Raw genomic sequence first — 18,404 nt, forward strand, 5'->3', positions numbered from 1 at the left:
TGATTTGCAGTTTTTTACTGGACAGCAGGGAAAATGGTTCCCTCCCCACTGCACAGCTTTGTAGAGACATCAGGGCTGGGTTGCCTTTAACCCCCTCACTCCCATGTGAGCCAGGATGCTTTCCACTAGCTCTTCTGCCTGTCCCAATTTGCCCCTCGGAATATACACCCACTGGCCCTCTCTAAGTGCATACAGTCCATGCTATGACCTACCGTCAAGTAACTCACTAAAATCACACACTGCAGGACTAACTTTACGTCTCTGCAGTATCAGCCGTAGACTTCTTGGTTGTTACTAGAGGATACTGGATCATTGTTAGAAAGGAAACCTGATGTTTCAATCCATCCTGTTCATACACAGTAGTATTTTTCCTAGTATTTTTCCTGCCAGGGGGTAGGACACAGTCGTGCAGTTACACCCTTTGAAAATCCTACTGCAGGAGTTGTTCCTTTTCACCCAGGTACATTACACAGGATACAGTTATATTGGGAATTCAGATACACTGATACCAGCTGACAGCTGAAAAAACAAACATAACACAGTCTCAGCTACAGTTAACCCTTCACATGCACAACAAACAGAAAACAAGGAAGGCTTTTGTCTTTAAAAGTGCCGTGCCTGCAATCAATTAGGAAAAAAAAAAAAAAAAAAAAGAAAAGAAAAAAAAAAACACAAACATTTAAAATCTTGTCACAAAATATTGGATTTTCCAGCATAGCCTAATAGGATAAGTATTAAAATCACACTAAAATACACAGGGTGCTGGGTGACCAGGTCCCCTAAGTTGCCTTTGAAAATCCAAGACCCAGCAAATAAAGTCAAGGAAAAACATTTACCACATTTTTTGTCGTTAGCTTTTTGCCATAAGATGGTAAGGGCTTTAGTGCCTGAGGTATAGGTAGTTCCTGGATGCTTTTGGGGAAGTGGGATGGAGGCAGAGTCTGGAGAATGGTTTGCATAGCTTGCAGATATAAAGAAGCAGGCGTGTTCCCCACCAGGCTGTTGAATTTGTCTTCCCCCAGCAAAGCTGTCCAGTGCTCTGGATGATCTTGTAGAACTTTCCGCATCTTAAATTGTGGGTTGGGCATGAAGAGCAAGAGGTAGTCGAGGCAGAGCTTCTTTGATGCCACGTTGACTTTGGAGTCCCACATCTGTTCCAGGATGACGTCCAGCGGGGTAAGTCCTTTGCTGTCCTCTATCCTAGGAGAAGCTCCATTGCCAAGGAGGATGAGGACCGTCTCTGACCTCAGCAGTTCACAGGCAAGGTGTAGGGGTGTTTTCCCATCTTCCAGATGAAAGCAGCCAGTCCTGTTGATGTAGGAGTTCAAGCTGGGGAGCTTGTGTGCGATTTTGATGATCAGCCCCAAGATATCTCTCCTGTCATATGTGACTGCCATGGCCAAGTGGGGAGCAGATGATGGGCAATAGCAGAAGTGTTCCCCAGGCACCTTGAGAGCCTCCTCTGGAAAATGAGACAGCAGATACTGAGCATAAGGCAGGTGGTTATGCACCACTGCATAGAGAAGGGCTTCTGAAGGTGAGTACGTTCTTAGGCTGGCATTTTCCTCCCAGTAAAAATATTCCATAGTTCTCATGTCTTCTAGCATCCAAACAGGCTTGTGATCTCTCACAGCCTGATAGAACATATAGGATAAGAACTTGCAGTGCCTGCTCTGATCGTCCTGCAGGCTGGCCTGGTTACTGGCCATGGCTCAGCAAATAAAGAGCTGCTCCCCGTAAAATCGCTCCAGATGGTAAGATCTGTGCACTTGGAATGCAGATCCCGATGCTGCTGCAACCTTCAGGCTGTCATTGCTGCCTGGACTGCACTAGCTGGAATGCATGGGCTGATCATCTCCACCCATTCATTGTTTTTCCCCTCACTGCAGTGGTTTTGTTTAGGTAAGCACAATCCCACAGGCTCGGTTAACCCATGCCATGCAAGCAGATGGTTAGTAAATATATCCTGCTCTGTGTGTGGCGCAGGTTACTGGAACGCTGTCAGACTGCAAGCGATTTTATACACACACAGCTAGAGAGAAAGCAGGGAGAGACTAAAATTAGCTTGAGAGGTGAGGTAGTTTTCTGTCTGCATTTCACGTCTAACCAGATCAGCTCATATGCTGCAGTAAGTACAACAGCGATATTCATCTATTTTTTGTACGTCACTCACACACACAGCTTAGTAAATAGTAAAAAGAATATGTTGCAGTTTAAAATGTTCCACAGCTGATAGTATGGATGATAATGTACTCACGAAATCAAGGGACTGGTAGCTGCAGCATTAGGAAGGGATCCCTATTTTAGAAATAATGGTATGGCTGGCCAATTAGGAGACTGATGTTAATGGATTGTCTATAAGGCATTAGTGATGTTTAAGATCCCAGCATTTATCTCTGCAGAGAAAGGAGTCAAGCAGGATATGGAGTAACCATTCCCAGAGCTGCAAAGTATATTGCCCAGTTTAAATGCCTGCCTTTGTTTAGCAAGGAAATATCTGAAGTGCCTCTGTATTGCACAGCAGGGACATAAACAAAAGGTTAATGGCCAAACCACACTGGTGGATAGAGTGCTTTGATCTAAGCATTTCTCAGATGTCATGTTCCAGGACTGAGATCAGAGCAAGTTGTAATGGGGGGAAGCGGGTTTAAGCAACCCGACTTGTGTAATGCCCTGGTAAGACACAGAGGACCAAGGCTTGATGTGGGCTGCCTATAGGATGAGGAAAAAGGGCCAGACCGAAATTAAATTCATAGAAAATAAATGAATTAAGCACCCTTCATTGCAACTTATGCTTAAGGAAGGAGAACTTCTACATATCTTATAAATCAACAGATTTCAATAGGATGGTATCTCACCACCTTGATATGAAAACAGAAAAATACAGCAAATCAAGAATTCTTTTTTTCATTTAGCAAGGAGACGACAGTATATTCAAACTAAATAAGGAGTGTTCAAGTATCAAATCCGATCATCTCCAAATGTCTGGGGTCATCCAAAGAGAAAACCATAGCCATTTACAAATCTGGATCTAGATTTAGCACATCTTCCCATTATCAAAAGTTCTGGTTGTTTATGCCCTAAACATTTAATTTTAGGGCCAGGTTTCATATTGTTAGAATAAATGATTCTATGTCCAGCTTTAGTCCATTGTTTTTGTGGTTATGCATGGAAATACTGCTAAATAGTCATTTGCACATGCTATTATCCAGTTGTATCCATGGCTGTAATAAACCATGTGCATGCTTAGGGGCAGATCCAAAGAATACTGAAGAGCACAGGGAATTTCCCATTGATTTCAGTGTGCTCCAGCTCAGGCAGTAGTTGAGCACTTGGGAATCCTCATTTTGTTTCCCAGGTTGCTAACCCAGAGCAGCTCACAGCTGGGGCTGCACACTGAACCAGGAATTGCCTTATCTTTGCCCCGGGGTTATAGGCACTAACCAACCCTCACTGCTTTAAGCATCTGCTCTAGTGTTTAGGTAAATTGAGTTGCAGGGTACATATTTGTACAGGGAAGTTAGTGTTTGGTACATTGAGAGGGGAATTACAGTATGCTGGTTCCTTCCTGGGGGTTGTGTGCAGGCACTCTCAAAGGATGTAATGGTTTAGTACCAGGTAGCCTCATCCATGTCAATCTAATCCATGGCACGTTGACCCCAGTACAGGCAGGCTCACAGTCATCTTCTCTGGTATTAAATCTACCTCCAATGGCAATCATCTGAGCAAAAGTTGTTCTGCTACTGCTCCAGCACTTCCCGTCCATGGCAGGGTCATCACCAAGTACTACCACTTTTGTGGTGTCAGTGCTGTGTGGTGACTGCCAGGGCATCCATTCCGCAGTAAAATGCAAATCAGTTTTTACATTTCACCTTTGTAGGCTGTGGCACAGGCTAGGTGCCTTTGGACCTAGATTCCTTTGCCTTCCTACCAGAAGGTCACTGTAGAGTCAGCCAAGAGCCTTCTCTTCTTGAGGCTAAACAAAATGCCCTCAGGTATTCCAGCTCTCTGATCATCCTTGTGGCCCTCCTCTCGACTCGCTCCAACAGGTCCATGTCCTTTTTGTGCTGTAGGCCCCAGAGCTGAACGCAGCACTCCAGGTGGGGTCTCATGAGAGTGGAATAGAGAGGAAGAATCACCTCCCTCGACCTGTTGGCTATGCTTGTTTTGATGCAGTCCAGGATACATGCAGTCCACCACAAAACATGGTGTCATCTGCCAACTTGATGAGGGTGCACCTAATCCCACTGTTCGTGTCATGGTCAAAAATATTGAACAGCACCAATCCTAATACAGACCTGTGAGGAATGTCACTCCTCACTGGTCTCCACCTGCACATCAAGCTCTTGACCACAACTCTTTGAGTGCAACCATCCAGACAATTCCTTACCCACCTAGTGGTCCATCCATCAAATCCATGTCTCTCCATTTCAGAGACAAGAATGCTGTGCATGGCAGGATCAAATGCTTTGCACAAGTCCAAGTAGATGACATCAGTTGATCTTCCCTTATTGACCAATGCTGTAACCCCGTTGTAGAAGGTCTCCAAATCTGTCAGGCACAATTTGCCCTTAGTGAAACTGTGTTGGCTGTCACTAATCCCTTCTGTTTTTCATGTGCCTTAGCATAGTTTCCAGGAGGATCTGCCCCATGCATGACCTTGCCAGGCACAGATGTGAGACTGGCTGGCCTCAGGTCCCCGGGTCTTCCTTTTTATCCTTTTTAAAAATGGAGCACGTAAGATACTATTTCTTTTTCCTCCTTGCTACCCCTAAAACCATTTTTAGCTAGCTCCATAACTGCATTTCTTTTCATTGGCTGATGGGAATGGTGCAATTCCTTTAAGATCAGAGTGGCCATGGCACGGGGCCCCAGCAGTCTAGTGGCTAATTTGAGCTAAGCTCAGCTCAGCTCCTTCCTGCCACATTTCTGCCTGGGTACACACATGAAAAAACTTCAAGCTGCTTGTGAAAAGAAGAAGAAAAGTCTTAGAGGAAGATTAGGACCGCCTCCAGCATCCTACATCTGTCAAAAACTTCAACAGTATGTTTCTTGCTCAGTTACAAAGAAAGCAGTGGACAACTTTGTGTAAAGAAACTGGAAGAGTACAGCTAACACAGAAGGTGGGTTTTACTGGGCATGAAAGGTTTCTTTTATACCCTGCACCACAATTTACCAGCTCCAAGTCAGCCAGCTGACTAAACAAGGCTTTGAGGTGTTGGAAAAATCTATAAACAGACCTGTCCTGAATTGCAGAATATTTCACTTCTGTTTGCAGAATTCAAACAGCAAATGAAGCCATCTCTGACTACATGGTAGAGAGTGGAAATGAAAATAAGCAGAGCTTTAGCAGTTTAGAAAGCATTTGAATTACATGCAATGGGACCAGCTGATATGCTCTGTGAAGAACAAATCAATCCCCAGATGGTTATTTACTTGCAGAAGTTTGGAAGTGAAAGATAACTGCCTAAAATGCAACAGTCTTATCCAATATATGTAGGAAAGCCATCTAGAGACAAAATGAGGATGTTCAGATTATGTACACATGGCCAGTTGAGCACTGCTGTGATCTAGACACACATACTGTTCACACTGCTACATTCAGACCCTCACCTGTGCATTAGCCAAAGACCCAGAGCACTAACAAGAAGTAGGGGAGCCTGGGCTTGGAGATGGGTCAGGAGCAGGACCCATTTCCATGCGTTTCCTCTGTCAACTCTCAGGGAGGAAGTACCCATTTGTAATGGCAGGCACTCAATAAATACTGGAATAACTCCAAAGGGGGGATGAAGATGTTGCTAACTCTCACTGAATGTCCTACATCTCTTCAAATATAGGTTAGATCAAATAGCACACCTGTGTCTGGAAGATGAGATGTCAGCTTGGTTTAATCAGTTTTGAAAATAACAAGGCTTATTTTATTCCATTTTAAAAGGTGCTTTTGAGACCTGATTGCATAGAGCCTGCATGCCAAAAATCCTCGTGCCTCCCATTTCTGAGAGCCCATTTGTTTCAGTTCCCAATTCCTGTCCTAATCTGAGACTTTATCTCTCAAACAGCACAGAAATAGACAGATTGCCATGCCAATTCCAAAAAGTAGCCTGCCAGCTGAACTCTGTTTAAAGAACAAAAAGCACTTGCAGACAGTTTGTGCCTACAGATACATTGAACCAAATGCTGTTTTTCCAGTGATTGGATGAGACTATGATACAGTCTGATATTGTTGAACATTTTCTTTTTTCATGATGATTATGGGTATCAGTGCCCTGTTTTACCATACTTCCTGAATACTTTTAGTTTTCAAAACCGATTAAAAGCAATGCTGTTTTATAAAACTCATAATTATCCTGATGATTTGGTGCTACACAATATCAACAAGGTTAAATTCATGGCAGTCTCCGAAATAAGATCTTTTTTCATTAAACATTAAGGTCTTTGTTCTCTGCTTATGCAGCAGCTGACACTACACCAAAACTGCAACTTTAAGGTTCCGCTACCAGGCAGGTGGGCAAATAAATAAATAAAAAATGACAGTTGTACCATTCCTCGTGCAATGCCGACAAATTTGTCTGAACACTCTTAGTGGTTCTAGTGTTGTCTCAGTATTACAAACAAAAGCTTGTCAGAAAGTTAATGTCTTCATATTTGTGTGGGAAATGCAAGGGCTATAAAGCTGCATTTCTTTGCAGAATATATCAATTTCATTGCATATTTTGACAAAATCCATGGTACAAAAAAGGACGAAGATCACCTCCTGCCAGCTGCTGAGGTTTTGCAGAGCCAATACCCTCACAGCCAGATTTTGTGGAGCCAGTATCGTCACAGTTGGATTTCCCCTTCAAGGGCAGAGAAGCCAAATACTCAAAGAAAGCTCAGCTTGAGCAGGAGCTGTAGGAGCAGGCAAACTATTTGACACTTGGGAGCATGATGAATCCCAATGTATCCTTACATAAGAACATATTTTTAATCTATTTTTATTGATTTCATTACAAAAGAAAAATTCATGTTGCAAGCACTTCCATTAATCCCTCCAGCCTCCAGTTGTCAACCCATGATTAACTGCTGGAAGCTACTGAAAACAATCTTCAGCCATACTATCATTACAAAATTATTTGTTAAGGAAGTATTTGCGGTGTCTTCTGAGGCCTCAGATGCTTTGTTCGAAGAATTGTACTGGAATAATGGTTTCCTTGAACAGGGTACTTGTGATGACTTAGTCAGTGACAAATTGCTTCTACCACCACATTTAATGAGTTCAGAGCCTGCTAACCTACAGCTGGTCATCTCTGCTCTCTTCTTCTTTAGGGTTTAATGTACATGTGAACCTGGCCGGTAAGAAATGACTCAATAGCTGCTGGATTACTAGCAAAATGAAGAGATGTAAAAGCAGGAAATTCCATAAGAATGCTTAAAGGAGAAACATTTTGATGCTTCAAGAATTCTTTGGACGTGGTGGTTTCCCCTTAGTTTCATTGAGGTATGTTATTTGCATGGACAGCCAGCTTTCAGCTCTCTTTCATCAGCACCTGGGAAAATATAATCCTGGGCACCTTTGAGCAGCCTGAAGATACAAATATGCTAAATATCAGAAACCCTGGAAGAGCTGTCCGTTCATAACAGCCTTTAGTAAGATCCCAGCTAACAGCTTTTGAATTGAAAGCTGAAGGAGAATTGAGAGATTTGGGCCTGTTTACAGTCAGAGCCAACCTTGCACTAGCTGAAGCTTCTTTCTCTTCTGATTCATTACATCTGGTTGATTCAGGACAGTAAAATAAATTCTATTTGTGCCTGGTTAAACATAGTGAAATATTCCTCAGTAATGTCCCAAAGGATGTCAAATTCCTTATCATAATGCAGAATTTATGTTAATCACTTGTATATTCTGTTTAAAATGAGTCTTATGTGCATCACGAGCAGAACTGTCTCTTTTTGGTAAAGTTGATAACTGGTGGTAAGGAAAGAGCTGTTACCACAAGGTAACCAAGGGAAGGGCAGAAAGAAATTAACTCAACATTCAGATCTTTGCTGGCATTTAGAAGGATGGCTTAAATTTCATGCTGTGGTCAGTGAATCAAAAATCCAGCTTCTTGGGGGCTGGGAGTTAGACCTGGGGGATGCTGCTCTTCCTGGCATCACGGATGGTAGGAAATCTCAGCAGGTACCTGAGGTAGCCCTCCCTTTGCTTTCCCTGGCAGTGATGTTGGTCACGATGTTGACATTGACAGATTATTCACAGGGGGCTGCTGTCCCTAAATGCAACATTTAGTGTTATCTGAGATGTGCTGAGGATCTGAGACATCTACACAGAGCTGCCAGAAGAACCTCTGTTGAAGGTCCTTCCAGAGAAGTGGCTGGAGGCCAGGAAAAATAACATGGAGCTTCTAACTTAGCACCAGTGTTAGACACGTGCATGGCTTCACTGGCTTCTGTAGCCACCCTCCGTGACTCTGTGACCCTCTGTGACTCCTTCTTTCAGAGTCGTTGGTCCAGAAGGTGTGCCAGTCTGCACGCACTCCACCTTCCAAAGGTGCATTAAGCTGTAGTCACACTGAAGACTATGACTGCTTGTCCAAAGTGACTGAGGTCTTCAGTGGGAACACTGGGATGTGTTTATGGAAATGATTTTCCTCTGAAGAGCTCCAGAAAAGCCTCTGGTGAGGTCAGACCCTAGCAGGGCTGAAGAATGGTCAGGGTTTCTGTAATGGCCACTCTCTTGTCCTTTTACTTTCAGGGCTCTTGTGAAAACCAGGGAACCCCCTAGGACAACCCTGACATGCAAAGGCCCAAGGACAGTCCACAAGTTCACAGGTGGACTGGTTGCCTGAGCACTTAGGAACTACACACTCCCTCGAGTAAGGTTTCCAGACAGCTTTCACTCTTGCTGCCCCACTGTTTTGCAGCTCCATTAGGCAAGTGACAAAAGTGACAACAGAGCTGGGACTCCTCCTTCTTCCAGCATCCTGGCTAAACAGTGGAGGCAGCTAGGGATCTCCTATAGTGTTGATGTTGGCAAGATGAAATGCTATTCGTTTCTAAATGATGATGTCTGACTTTGGTGATTTAGATCTTGATCTGGGGTCTGAAAATATCGCTAAAATAGATTAATCTTTGTGAAACAGAAAATCATCCTCCTGGTTGGCTCCAGTTGTCAGGACTCACTCCTGAAAATAAGGCCATATATCATGGATGCAAACATCCAGCCTTAACCAAGATTCAAAACTGTTGGCTTGAAGGTAACTAAAATCCCAGTAACACCGAAATTGTTCCAAATCATTTTATGTAGAGACACTGAAAGCAATGCCAAAAAAAAAAAAAGGCTGTGTGCAAGCAATGTGCCTGCAATGCCATGTTTACATTAAAGCCTGTCAAATAGAGTCCTAAAACCACTACATAAATAGGTAGAAATATTGACTGTGCTGCTGCAGCATGAAATTGAAAGTGCAGATGGCTAATAAGTGTTATCTCCCTCATCTATGAAAGAGAGGACTTCTCTTCTTCAGGGAGAGGCATTGTCCTCCTGGCAGTCACGGCTCCTAAAGCATAGATGGGCTGTTATGTGCCAGCGTGCTCTGCAGCTGAAGCTGTCCTCTCCTCACACTGCCCTGTTGCTCATTAGTCCAATTTGGCAGCTCAGTGCTAAAACACAATCTGCAAACTGTAAAAAAAAAAATGGTGTAACTATACATCAGGGCCAAATTCTACCCCAAAACTGATATGGTTCGCTGTCTTTTGTATTTCATTTCGGAGCCTTCATGATTATGTCATGCAGGTCTTCATAAGTCTGAAGAATTACTATCCAACTCTTCTCTTTGCAGACTGGGGACTGAGGCAGAAGCAGAGTTACTGATGCCCTGGAATGACTGATGCAGTGTTTCTTCTATTTTCATGTTTTGTTGGATTTTTGTTTTGCCTTGTTTTTTACATGCTACACATCTCTCTGGCTACCTCAGATTTACACAAGAGCGGAGTCCGGTATTTTAATACATCAGTGTCTCTGTGGCTTTCCCTGGCACTCAGTGAATGAGCAGAGGGTTGGAGTCCTGGCTAAAAGGCTATGAAATACACTGCTGTTTCTCCCTTTATTAATGTCTCTCATATGCATGATCAGCATGTTCTGCTCATATGATCAGAATTGACTCCACTGCCAGATATCAAGCCAGGAAAGACTTTTCTTGCAATCAGTTTAGCAGAAACTCTTGGATTTTTTCCCCTTCTTTTTGCCTTTCTTTATATTTTGCTACACTACCCTTTTCTTTGGACAATCTCGAATCATCCCCCAACAAATTGCAAAATGTCCTTGATCCCTCCTGCTTTATCCCCATGACAAGTTATATTTGCTCAGTTCTTACATGTTGAACAATTTTCTCTGGAAGTTGGTGTTTTGTGGCGTGAGAGAGAGGCCCTGTATGAACACTTGAGGTCCATTGGGTTCTAACATTAATTGTATAGGTCTGCAGGGGTTCAGACTCAGGACAGGCTCAAACATCTGCTATGAATATTGTGCTTTTTTAGCTGTAACAGACCTGACCTTGCCCTGTTTGTGACCACCCTGAATGTTGCCGCCGAGATCGTTTTCACAGCTGTGATCGCCTTTCTCAGCTTCTCCCTCTAGAAGGCTCCCTTTTTTTGACATTGTCAAACATTCACTGGTAATCTCTTCAACCTCTAAATCTCCATCTTTCCCACTGCTGCCTTAAACAGCTGAATATTGATATATGTTTGACTGATCCAATGGGCTCACTGCTGTCATCAACTGCCTGACTTTTTAAGTGAGCTTGCTCAATCTTTTCTCCCATGTAGGCAAGTCTGGGGCACTGACCAGGAAATCTCCATAAACGTTTATAAAACTGGCTCATTTTCCTCTTCCAGATCTTTGCTTTAAATTTTCGTTTGCAGTCATGGCTGGAAAAAGCACTTGGCAGAGATGAGGCTGCTGATGTGCTGAGATCACCGGCTCTTCTGCCATCCAACTGTTTTCCTAGCATGTGCTTCCCTTTCTGTATTTCTTCATCTGTAGTCTTGTTGTAGGCTCTCTGGGGAAGGGGCTGTCTTTTATTCTTTACTCATACAATGCCTAAGATGGTGTGATCCTGGCTGATGGCCAAGGTAACATGCATTAAGCCTGTGATCTCACAGGTTCAAGAGGCAGGATCAGCCAACAGACATCAGGCAGATATTGATGGATGGGAGGATGACCAGAGCCCACAGTCTTTCTTTGACCTTGTTTCTTCTTACTCCTGACTTGATGCCTACTCTCAGAAACCTGTGTAAACTCCTGCCAAGTTTTTCATGTCACTTGTCCTAACATCTCTCCACTTCTTGGACCACTTGGCATTGAGCACTTGGCTTTACCTATGAGTTCTGAGCATCTCTGACCCAGCTTTGTATCCATCATGACCTGCTTTTGTAACTCTGACTGGAAAAACCCTGTACACAGTTAGGTAAGCAACACTGTAAAAGCAAAATGCCCCTTCCAAACCTGAATTTGGGCATGAGAAGAAGGATTGAAAAACTGAACTATCATTTAAACCCTTTTTATTTATTTATGATTCTTACCATGGACAATTGAAGTGGATGAATTTGTCTGCTGATCTGCTTGTGGTGTGCTTAAGATATTGTTCCATTTTCTTGTAGTCTAGGCTATATTATGGCTTTCCTTTTAGGATGTCATCTCTTTCTCTCAGCAAAATCTTAACCAGGCACATTTCAAGGAGCTTCTCTGCTTGTCTGGGCTTTACAGATGTGCAGTAGTCCCACCCTTGACAAAAAAAAACAATCAAACAAACAAAAAAACCTCCCTATGTGTACATTCATACTGACTCTCTCATTAGTGGCTACTTTGCATTCTGGAATCCTGCATATCCTTGATAATATCAGTCCTATTGCTGTATAAAACTTGGTAGCCAATGCTTTCTGGAAAGTCTTGGACTCAATTGTACACAAGCTGTTCTATTCACCAACATATGTCTGACAGAAACTCTGCTATAAAGGATGTGTGTTCTTCTTGCCAGATAAATTTCTAAAGGTAAACACAATGCTACACATGGTATATTATTCAGTTATACATTAGTTTCATGAGTTTAGTGAATTTTGTAATGGACAGATTGGCTGCCACATGTAATTAACATCTTAGAAAGAGGAAAGATGTTGTGCACAGGATGGATGCCCTTTTCTTCAATGCATATTTCAGTTTTTTCCTACTGCAATTGAAAAGTTTTGATTATTAAAAATCATTGTTTACAGTTTTTCAGTAAGATCACTAGCAAAGACCATGAAAATCAACCACTAAGTGCTAAGATCTCTTTCTGTCAGCTAGCAGAAAACAAGCAGAAAAACAGTTCTTTATGACTGCCTAGTCTTTGACAAGCTGTGTGAGAATGAATCAGCTATTGCTGTCTTCTAAAAAGGTGCACCACTATTCAAATTTAACACTGCAGAGTCTAACACATGGAAAAAAGTGAAAAAAGATCATCGCGTTCAAACACCCACAAGGTGGTGCAATTCACTAATTTTAGCAGGAGAGACCTCAACAAGGCATTGCCGAAGAGAAACTAAACACAGCTCCCCTTATGAATTACCACCTATCACACAAGCAATTTGATTTATTTATTTATTTATTTATTTTCTAAACCGTAGGCCAAGCATCAGCCCAACAGCCATTTGCACTCAATCAGTCCAAAGGATCATATTCAAGTTTTCTGGCTGCTGTTTCATGCCTGCTCCAGCCTGTTCCCTGTTGTATCCAGGGTTGTATCCACCACCTCCACATGCAGCACTAGGGGTTTTCCTCCTTTTAAGGTGGCTCTGCAGCGTAATAAATCTCAGAGTTAAGACTGCCTCCCTGTCAGGACATCCCTGCATTGGCTTTACCAGAGATCACCTTTAACCTGACAGCTCCAAAATGTGAAGTTTAGTTTGCTCTGGAATAGTCTAGAAGGCATGGGAAGGGTCCCTGGCAAGAGTAGCTGTCGGCCTGGTGATGATTCCACTTCCCATACAGGAACTGCTCGTCTTTTCTGCATCAGCGTGTTTTGCTCACTAAGACAAACAAAGGTCCTCATTAGTGACAGGCTCAGGACAGGGGGGACAAACTCCATCAAAGTATTCCCAGTGAACACAACCAATATATGATTTGTCTGCAAGTAGTTGTGTCCTTCTGAGGCAGAACTTCGTCTCATTTACTTATAAAGGCCCTTCTCAATGGAGTGAAGAATACAAAACCCTTGTTTCATTATTATTAAGACATCACCAGCTATATTCCACATCAGCTTTCCCACTCCCATGGTGTTGGCTAGGTTATTTTCTAGTAGGCCTTGAATGAACAGAAGATTTTGAGGACTTGGAGGTTTCCAGCCTGCGTCAGATTCAGACAAGTGGCTTAGAAGTGTACTGCTGCCTCAGATCCACCCTTAATCCTGTGCTCTAGTAAAGTTCCTCTTCAGATCAGGGTGAGTTTCTGTAGGGTTCAGCTGGTTGTTACTAACCTGAAGGTTATCTCCTTCTCTTCATGTCTTGTTCTTTGCTGAATGACAAACTGCCTGCAAAATCAGTGACTTGTAAACCATGTAAACAGCATATGTTGACCAAACATTAAAATTGTTGCTTGAGGATACATACTGACTGTCGTCATAAACATAAACATCAGATTAGCAGAGCAAGAAGTCAAAGCAATCTTTCAGAAAGAATTACGGCTCTTTTACAGCTCTTTAGCAGATTAAGTTGCTGTTATTGTTGTTTTCCCCGGGCATCTTGATCTGCAGCACTATTCATAATTCTAATGAAATTCAAATAATAATCCAGCTGGGGGTCTTGATAGCTCTTCTGCCTCGAGCATTTCTTGCCTGGAGGAATGCAGAGAAAAATTGTATTAGCCTGACTTTCAAAGACAATGAATTAAACTTCTGAATATTGATGTCTAAAGTGTGTCAGTAAGTCATATGTTTACCATTAAATGATTTCAAGAACAACACAGATAAAAGAACACGAAAAGTATTTGCTTATATCCTCAGGTATTCCTACTTGCTCTTCACTGGTGAGTGCCAGAAAGGCAAAGGAGAAGAAAACAGAAGAAGAGAGAGTAGAGTGTCTTAAAGATAACATTCAACTGAACTGAAGTATAAGGAGTCAAATGTTGCATGGAACAAAGAGACAGAAAAGCAGAATTTAGCATTTGTCTTACATATTTTTTTCATGTCTTTTGGTATTGCTACTACAGAGATCTATAAAAGCATGAAGGACAAGGGGAGGATATATAATACACATTTGTTCATTGTGCTGTCTTGTATGAGGACAAGAAATTAAACTAGATATTAAGAAGTTCTCAACAACCAGAAGGAAGCGGCGCTGGGTGCACGGGGAGTCTGTGCTCTACCAACACGCACGCACAACCGTCGAACTTTCTAAATATACAGAACGTTGCTCTTACATGTTCATAAGAAACCCGAGTAGGCCTATACATATGTACAATCAGAAAAGGTACCCATTGAAACATAAGCATGGCAAAGTTTTCCGAATTCTGGCAAGTGTTTAACAAACAATCCTTGAAGTCTATTACTGTTAATGTCCATGACTGGGGGAACACAGTTGGAGTTGGTAATCCTGGCTGAAGTGCTCCCATGTCTTCCACGACTTCATTAATTTTTCTCAGATCATGTAACAGTCTCCATTTTCCATTCCTTTTCTTGATTACAAACACCGGAGAATCCCAGGGCTAGTCGTGGGAACAGTATGTCTCGCTGCAAGTTGTTAAGCACCTCGGCCTTCGGGCCTTACGTAGCCTGTTCCTCCCGGATCGAAGGGAAACAGATCCGGCTCCTTTTCAGGGCCTATGGGGCCCGGATCAAAAGGAACGCCCAGCTCACCAGGGGGCGACAGCAAAGGCCTGCGATGGCGGTAGCGGCGGGGGGGCTGTGGCGTAGCAGGAGGGTCGGTGGAGGAGCCCGCAGCTCCCTCACCGTCCGGCAAACCACACGTCTCTGCTTGTGGGCGCACACGGCTCTTCAGGGCCTCAGAGACTGCTCGCCAGGTGCCGAGCCATCCCACCGCAACCTTCTCGTTTTTAGTAGCAGAGTCCCGCACCCTGACCTCAGTTCGGTCCCGTGTTTCAGGATCATAAACTGTCCGATTGCTAATAAAGGGAATAAGCTGTAAGGTTCCCGGGACAGCCTTTGCTGCTAAGGCCGTCTGATTCCCCATAGCACGCAACTGCTTACCTTCGGCCAGCGAGGGGCAGTTGTGTGCGCGGGTCCGCTTCTCTCAGCTTGAGCTTCCTTCCAGCTCCGGTGCGCCTGTTTCCAGCGGCTTTCTAGACGAGCTTCTTAGAGCGGTTTGCTGAGTTTGGCCGAACCCATCTTCGTTAGGCGATCGACGTCCCTGTTCCTGTCCTGGTCCCTGTTCTGTCAGCCTGTCCCTGTTCCCGTTGTTCATGTCCCTGTTGCTGTTTTCGTCGTCGAGGACAGGCTCCCTTCTTACACCATTCGCCCCACAGCAGTCCTTCTCCACTAACTCTTCACTGGTCGAACAACTTTGCCCGGCAGCCAGCAAACCCCCAGCAACTTCCATGCCTTAACGGCGGGAGAACAAGCAACCCGAGACGGCGTGGCGGCACGGCGTCTCCTGAATCACCCTTCTTTGTTCCCTCTAAACTCTTTACATTCCTGATGGCCTCATCGTTAAGAGTCCGACGTTATCACCAACCGTGGGGCTTGTCGACCCCCATGGCCACGCTCCCACAGCTCCCCCTTCTTTATTAACATCAACCCTCTTCTCGACACGAATTATTTCTCCGTATATCACATAGAGTGATCCACACTGAGGTACGCTTGAGAAACCTCGAGGTACACTTTTTCCTTTATCAGGGAACTAGCTGCTTTCTGAGAAGCCCTGACTCCCCTATTCTGAATTTATAGCAGCAATCTCTCCTTCTTCCACTCCGGATACTCCTATTTGAAGTGGCTGGCCTGGCCACACTTAAAACATGTTCTCAAAGCCTGTCCCTGCTAGGATTTAGGCTGCAACACAGGTAGTTTTCCTTGTCTGCTATTCCTCCGTCCCTCTTCCTCTCCTTTCCATCCTGGGCCCGACTCCTCCCGAAAGTGCCTCTATCTCCCCCTCTACCTCACTACCCAGTACGCTGTGAATACCGTTTGTTTCGCTCTCTGCTTTTCCTTCTCAGCTCCCCTCCTGGCGTACACCTTCATACTACCTGCACTGTTCACTCCATCCTCCCACCTTCTGGAGCTTTTTCTGTATATCTGGCCAGGCTTTAATCACAAAATGAACTTTAAAGAGCCCTTGGGCTACCGGGCCCTCAGGATTCATCCCCGAGGACTTTCTAATTCTGACCCCGAGTCTCCCATATGATTTGTATGTTGTGGATTGTTATTACTGCAGTTAGCTAAGTGGATATTTCAGCTCTATCGGAATTACTCTCGGTCCGGGGCGGGTGTTAGTTCTTTCCCATTCTTGCATAGCTGCCTGGCAAAACATTCCCCTCCTAAACATTCTTCTCCAGGGAATAACATACTCAAGATTGACATTTCCCCCCCAGGAATACAAATTAGGCCTTAGAAACGGACTTGACTGTTCTGCTAGGCCCTCAATTAAAGTCTTCCATTTCCTTCTTAAAACTCCTAACCTCTCTGCTGGTAAGGGGGGAGCGGCGTTGGCCCTGCACAGCCCCGAGGCCCCACCAGGACCTCCCCTGCCTCCGCTCCTGCCGCTGCTCACTCCCCGGCATGACTTTTCCACGGACAGCATCAATTGCAGTCCCTGTCTCCCCTCCTGGAGCAGCTGCCGCTGCCTCCAGAGCAATATTAGCATTATAGGGAGCATACCTTGATTCCTCCTCCGAAAAGGGAACCCCGTTGTTTACGTATAAATTTCAAGCCTGAATTTTCATCAGACCCGTAATTTGGCCAAAATACTCAAGTTCCTTTTATTAGTTTTTTAGGCCAGACAATTACACAATATTGCCGGGAGCTGAGGCAGGGGAAGGCACAGGAAGACGGACGACTCAGTTGGAGCTCTCCTCGGCCCTGGCTCCTGCAGGCGCTGGGGTCCCCTAGGGCCCCACTGCTGCCCAGGGCCGGGCTGCATCCGAGCCAGGGGCAGCCGGGCCCCACCTTCAGAGGCCAGCTGGCCACCTCTCAGACAGGCCGAGGAGCTCGTCAAGATGGCTCCTGTGTGCCACTGAGCTGGCTTGCCCCCCCCCCCCCCAGGCTCTGACGCGGCTCACAAGGATGGCAGCCTGCCCGCTGGTGCGGATCCTTGTCCCGTGGCAAGGCTGGAGCAAGGACTGGGCTTCTGGAAGCTCCTGCGGATGCACACCCTGAGGAAGTCCCTGGAGACGCCTCTAACCTGAGACGGCATGGTGGCACGGCGTCTCCTGAATCACCCTTCTTTGTTCCCTCTAAACTCTTTACATTCCTGATGGCCTCATGGTTAAGAGTCCGATGTTATCACCAACCGTGGGGCTTGTCGATCCCCATGGCCACGCTCCCACAGCTCCCCCTTCTTTATTAACATCAACCCTCTTCTCGACACGAATTATTACTCCGTATATCACATAGAGTGATCCACATTGAGGTACGCTTGAGGAACCTCGAGGTACACTTTTTCCTTTATCAGGGAACTAGCTGCTTTCTGAGAAGCCCTGACTCCCCTATTCTGAATTTATAGCAGCAATCTCTCCTTCTTCCGCTCCGGATACTCCTATTTGAAGTGGCCGGCCTGGCCACACACCTGGCCGCACCTCACTTCACCGTGCTCGGGGTACCGTACAGCTAAGGGCCCAAACCCCCGAGACTCTCTTTTTGCTCGTCTCTCTTTCGCTTCGTCCCTCTCCAGCCGAGGGACCGCTGAAATCAGCGGGGTGCACCTTCCTGTCTGTGGTGGCAAGAACTCTTAAGCAGGCGACAAGATCCCGAACGAGCCCCCAAATTGTGGCGCCAGGTATGAGGGAGGCTCCAGGCCAGCCCTTCTCAGGAAGCCTGGCAGGGCAGGGGGGCTGGGGGCTCAGGGGGATCCCAGTGCTTTGCGGGATGGGACACGAGGACTCTCGGTGGGCTTAGCCGGGGCCAGGCTCACTGGGGGGCTGCTCTCTGCCAGCAGGTCTGTGCCGGAAGCCGCGGCAGGGGAAGGCACAGGAAGGCGGACGACTCAGTTGGAGCTCTCCTCGGCCCTGGCTCCTGCAGGTTCTGGGGTCCCCTAGGGCCCCGCTGCTACCCAGGGCCGGGCTGCATCCGAGCCAGGGGCAGCCGGGCCCCACCTTCGGAGGCCAGCTGGCCACCTGGCCCAGGCGCAGGGCCCGTCCCCGCAGACACTTGCTCACGGCGCTCCGCGTCCCCCATCTCTTGCAGATGCTGAGGCGCCGCACGGCTGCAGGAGTGGTGTGGATCCTCGTC

General features: G+C 45.4%; 1 protein-coding gene across 2 annotated transcripts; it reads right to left on the reverse strand.

Moving 5' to 3' along the window:
* Window positions 1-815: 815 nt before the first annotated feature.
* Window positions 816-17,721, reverse strand: LOC308193215 (ankyrin repeat domain-containing protein 9-like). 2 transcript variants are annotated; one of them, XM_080587630.1, is made up of 3 exons: window positions 15,213-17,721; window positions 13,485-13,841; window positions 816-11,758 (listed from the first exon to the last, which is right to left on the reverse strand). In XM_080587630.1, the coding sequence occupies exon 3, from the start codon at window positions 1,707-1,709 to the stop codon at window positions 819-821; it is 891 nt and encodes a 296-aa protein (XP_080443756.1). In that variant the 5' UTR covers window positions 1,710-11,758; window positions 13,485-13,841; window positions 15,213-17,721; the 3' UTR covers window positions 816-818. The 2 variants fall into 2 exon arrangements, 1 of the variants encoding a protein (XP_080443756.1); XR_013949461.1 differs by lacking the exons at window positions 816-11,758; window positions 13,485-13,841 and adding an exon at window positions 13,850-15,127.
* Window positions 17,722-18,404: the final 683 nt, after the last annotated feature.

The sequence above is a fragment of the Anser brachyrhynchus genome (assembly GCF_964034855.1).
Source record: "Anser brachyrhynchus genome assembly, chromosome: 3".
Classification (NCBI taxonomy): domain Eukaryota; kingdom Metazoa; phylum Chordata; class Aves; order Anseriformes; family Anatidae; genus Anser; species Anser brachyrhynchus.

Excerpts from the sequence above, each read along its gene's own strand:
- LOC308193215 (XM_080587630.1), bottom strand. The coding sequence starts at position 1,709 with ATGGCCAGTAACCAGGCCAGCCTGCAGGACGATCAGAGCAGGCACTGC.